Source organism: Eptatretus burgeri, chromosome 18 (genome assembly GCF_056783735.1).
Source record: "Eptatretus burgeri isolate ZD-2024b chromosome 18, Ebu_testis_v1, whole genome shotgun sequence".
Taxonomy (NCBI): Eukaryota; Metazoa; Chordata; class Myxini; order Myxiniformes; family Myxinidae; genus Eptatretus; species Eptatretus burgeri.
The window spans coordinates 7,350,492-7,355,491 of record NC_140978.1 but is presented as its reverse complement, the minus strand read 5'-3'; the positions used below and the strand labels follow the sequence as shown (position 1 = coordinate 7,355,491).

The 5,000-nt window shown below is 38.1% G+C and overlaps 1 protein-coding gene across 2 annotated transcripts in view; it reads left to right on the top strand.

Moving 5' to 3' along the window:
• LOC147008528 (dorsal-ventral patterning tolloid-like protein 1) overlaps nt 1-5,000 on the top strand; it is a 194,515-nt gene that overhangs the window by 39,715 nt on the left and 149,800 nt on the right. For both annotated transcript variants that reach the window (XM_085864515.1, XM_085864516.1), the window contains one exon: nt 585-692. In XM_085864515.1, the coding sequence (XP_085720641.1) occupies nt 585-692 (108 nt within the window). Of the gene's footprint in view, nt 1-584; nt 693-5,000 lie in introns of those variants that run through there.

The following is a 5,000-nucleotide window of genomic DNA, read 5'->3' as shown; positions in this document are numbered from 1 at the left end:
TATTAGTAGGCAGTAGACAGGTTTGAATATGTATTTATTTATTTATTTTTAAAAAAAATTTTTATGGGCACCTACTTGTAATAGTAAATGGGATTTGAACTTTTTATCCTAGCATCAAGAGATATGATTGGATGGGACTACTAAACAGGCCTACCCAAAGATCAAGGATGAAGTATCATTTAAGTACATAAAATTGTTTTTCCAAATTCTGCTCTTTTAGGATTTGAGATATAAAACAACTTTTTTGAAGGAGAACCACAACTGACCACTGAATTAAACAACATCCATATGTATTATCAAATTATTCAAATTCCACTCCGACTTGTAAGGAGCTATGTTTGCTCTGAATATATAGATTTCTTGCCACGTGTCTGTTGAATGTGAAGGCCGAGGAGGTTTCTGCAACTGTAAAATGAACCACTGCATTTTACCATAGTTGTGGTGGTGCGAGATCAAAGTGCGAATTTGAAATTTTCATATGATCACCAATGGAATATCTGTATCCATTGCACATACACTGCCTTTTTAAAATCTAAGATTGCTCCAATAACTGGGTTAACGTCTGACAATTGCTTGTATGGCAGCTGGAATGTTCACAAGATATGCCCGTCAGCGGAGAGCTGCCACAGCCCGTCCTGAGCGAATCTGGCCTGGAGGTGTCATTCCGTACGTCGTTGGAGCAAACTTTACTGGTGAGTAGCTAAAATATTTCCCTCATACAAAGAAACATAAGAATAATCAGATTTCATAAAAAGTACATTCAACTGTCAGCCAGCTCATTAGAGTAAGGTTGGGGCAAGATGTATCTCCCCATCCCCTTATAACCCACTCTGTGCTGGTTATATATTTACTATGCTCAACATCCGTACCATAGGACTGTCTTGCTGATGGGGTTTGGGGGTCAGCGGAGGGGGTGGGGTGAGGGGGTGCATGTTGTGCCACCTGTCTTATTTTCTGCTACCTGGCACTCCTTTTAAGAAGTAGTAGCCCATTAACCAAAAGCAGTGCAAAACAAATGTGTATAGAGAAGGATAATGACATGTAACACCCAAAATAAAGTAGATTGACTCAGGGTACTGGACAAACTAATGCATAATAATATCAAACCAATAGGCACATGCATTTCAAAAAGAGCATTGTATAAGTGCTTCTCCATGACCCTTAATCCACTCTGCTTTAAGGTATTTATTTCTCCAATCGCTTTTTCAATTTTGTGGTATTGTCTCTGTTGCTTCTCTTCTTTACAGATTACTATACTGAAACTCCTGTCCACTCTTTCCATCTTCCATCCTCAAAACTTTCCTTTACATATCCACTCTCTCTTATCTTATATATGATATATACAAAGAAGGGTGTGGGAGTGAGACTCAGACAAGAGGGGAAAAAAAACGTTAAAAAGAATGGCAATAGTGCCGTTTATAATATACCTGCATTTCCAGAAGAGAGAAAAACAAGGAGAAAGGAGTGAAAGGAATGGAGGGAAAGGGAATTGATGGAATATCTGTTGTAGTTTCATGAGATGGACACCATGTAATGGAGCATTCTGTCTCTCAGGAAATGTCATTTCATCTGCTTATCTTGTTGCACTTACTTTAAATATGCTTTGATATTTTTCAGTGAGTAGGCCTTTGGAATGGTACTCTGGACAGTTAAAAATTCCTTCCTTCAGTTAATTTTTTTCTAATCCCCCTCCCAACTGCTGCCTACCTGATGTCCTGCACTTCCTCACTCTTTGAAAGGCTGTCAGAAAAAGACACCAGGAACCAACCACCACAAGTTGTAGTGATATGACGTATTCAAACTTCAAGAGACCTTTTGGCTCAAAAGAGGGATCTCAGCCTTCCCATTCAAAATAGTTCTGTCTATTTCTGCAAGACAAGTGAATGGTCTCACTACTCATGCTTGATTGTCTATCTTTTATATTATACCTGCATTTCCATGTGTTTAGATAAGTTTAAAATGCTATCTTATTTTCTTTAGGGAATTTGACATTCTGCATAGTCATGAAAGTTATTTTGGTATTGTTTTTTCTTGGGCAAGTTGATTGCATTGAAAAAGTTGAATACTTCCAATTCCTTTTTATTTTCTAAAACACTATAGGAAAGATTGTTTCTTGTCATATTATTAATGCATAGTAAACAAAGGGCAAAGAGAAAACAAAGATACAAAATTATTTTTTACCCCACACACACGAACTGAAAGACAGGGTTAAGCAATCGGTTCACTTCAGTCTGTCCATCCATCCGTCCATCCGTCCATCCACAATTTTAGTTTATGATCGAAGAACAACTTAATTTCATTGAATGTTATATTTTGAACATGAATCGGAAAATGAACATGCAGTTTAGCCATTCTTTGGCTCTAAATTTGTCCCAATTGCACATGAGAAAGGAGTGCGATAATATTTTTACTCTGTCTGCCAGTCTGGCAGTCAAACAAAATTGAAAATCATTTCAAACAGGAAACTTCGTTTTTGAGGATGTTATAAAGGACACAAACAACAGGTACAAATAAGTCATGTAACGTGTTAAATAAGGTGGTGTAATATCCACTGCATCAACGGCAGTAAACTTCTGCAATTCATTTTGTTAGTTGACCTTTGCAATATTTATTTTATTTAAATTTAATGAAATACTAATTGAACACTTTAGAACACAAATCGCCTCCTTATTGCTTCCAAAAACCTCCAGTTTTGCACATAAGGTGGTGTATAAGACTACATCAATGGCGCTAAACTTCTGGAATTTTTTATACGACCTTTAAAATAACTTGTATGATCCATCTATAACTATAAGAGAGATATGTGTGTGTCGCTATTTTTCTCAGAGATGGCCAAACGGATCTTCATCAAACATTCGAAGGTTCAACAGTGAGTGCCGGGGAGCGTTGAGGCAAAAAAAAAAAATTGAAAGAAAAGTTAGATTTTTGGGGATTAAAAAAAAATCACTCTCTATTGCCTAATCCTTTGTAGCTATGTGAAAAGCAATATTAAATGATCCCTGACCCCCGTTCCTTAGTGGGTGTAGAGAAGTGTTTTAGCCCCCCAACAAAAAATGGAAAGAAAAATCAAAATTAGATTTCTTCAAAATGTCAACAGGATTAGAACAGCACTGGGCAATGCCAGGTACCCCAGCCAGTCTGCCATATATACAAATGAAATTTTCTTCAATCGTAATAGGCATCTACAATAATCCTTGACCATGTCCACATCGGCCAAGGTACTCACCTTAGTTTTTTTTCCACCCTCACTTTTTCACCTTTATTTGCTTTTCCTGCTTGGGCAATTGACAAAACTTTCAACATCAGAGTGCCTTCCCATGGAGAATATATGTGTGTGTGTGTGTGTGTGTGTGTGTGTGTGTGTGTGTGTGTGTGTGTGTGTGTGTGTGTGTGTGTGTGTGTGTGTGTGTGTGTGTGTGTGTGTGTGTGTGTGTGTGTGTGTGTGTGTGTGTGTGTGTGTGTGTGAGACCGCTGTTTCTCGCCAACCACTGGTCCGATCTAATTGAAACTTGCCAGGTATATTGCTGGGGCCCTGAGGATGTGCCTTTTCAAGGTTTGATATTAATCGGACAAGTGCTTCCCAAGTTATGGCCATTTATTTACCAAACCAATGAAAGACACGTTGTTGCGTGGGCGTGGCCGATGGGGAAGGGAAGCTCAGCCGCATTCCCCATTACGGGTTACAACGTACGGACTTCCGGAGAGTGATGACTTCGTGTATTCTAATAATTTCTCGATTTCTTATGCACATTTATAGATAAACACAATGCTGCAAGTTATGATCGTTTTCATATGAGACGGTGCATAAATTAGGTAACATCAGAGTGCTGGTATGCTCCGAACCAGGAAGTATTTTTTTTTCTCTCTCTTCTCTTCTCTTTTTGTTTTTCCTTGCGATGACATTGCGAAAAGGCAAAATACGTTGGCGCTAATTGAATAATTGGCCATTAAAACCTAAATTGCGAATCATCGTAACTGTGATATGCGAACTTCCGCGCCGGGCACGTGAGAGCGAAGAAATGGCCTGTGTGGTTGTTGTTTGTTGCTCGTGGTTTGAATATTTATTTATAATTTTTTTTATTATTTTTAATTTTTTACGGGCACGTACTAGTGTATGAAACTTACATAATGATTTGATGGGCCAGCATTCCAAAAAGTGTATTTTCTATAGGCATGGGTTGCAGGGTGTTTCACGTATCAAGAATAAATGGGCTTGGCTAAATTGATCAAAATGAATTGAATTATTGAGGAAAGCAATTTCACCAAATATATGCTTTTGTTCACTAAATATATGCCAAATTTATGTAAGAATTTAGCCTTGTTGCACATCATAATCACGACATATTTTGACATCAATCCCACAATATATTAAATACACAATTACACAAACCTACACGACAAATCTACAACCACATCAACATAGATATCTTCATTAATTATTACTATTGCCAGCTATGACAAAAATGTCAAAATATGTCATGATGGCAATCCATAAAAGGATTGTGGTGTCATTCCTTCCTCCCTTGTTGTTTAGTTATTTTATGGGAATTCCATCCCTGCATGTTTTTTTTTTAATTCTTCTTTAAAAGTTTTTTTTTCTGACATTATTATTATTATTCCCACGCCAAGTTGAAATTGAATTTTATAAAACCATTACCTGTCATAATAAAAAATCATTTCCTTCTTCATATGGGTTGATTTGAGTTGAGCAAACTAGCTGGTGAAATGGGCAGTCATCAGCCACTCCTGCGCTTGCACAGTGAGCGGTTACAGCAAATCCCATCTTCCATCAAGGTGGTGTATTGGGTGACTCCTCCACCAAGTGGTCTGCTGTCTGTATCTCACCGCAGTCACAAGCTGCAGCGTTGGCCAGGTTCCAGGAGTGCATGCATGCATTAAAACGCCCAACAGCTGGAGATGGTTCATCTTTTTGAAGATGGTACATCTGGAGATGGTTCAGATGGCACCATTCCTTGTGTGGTCGGTGGTTGCCAGTAGAT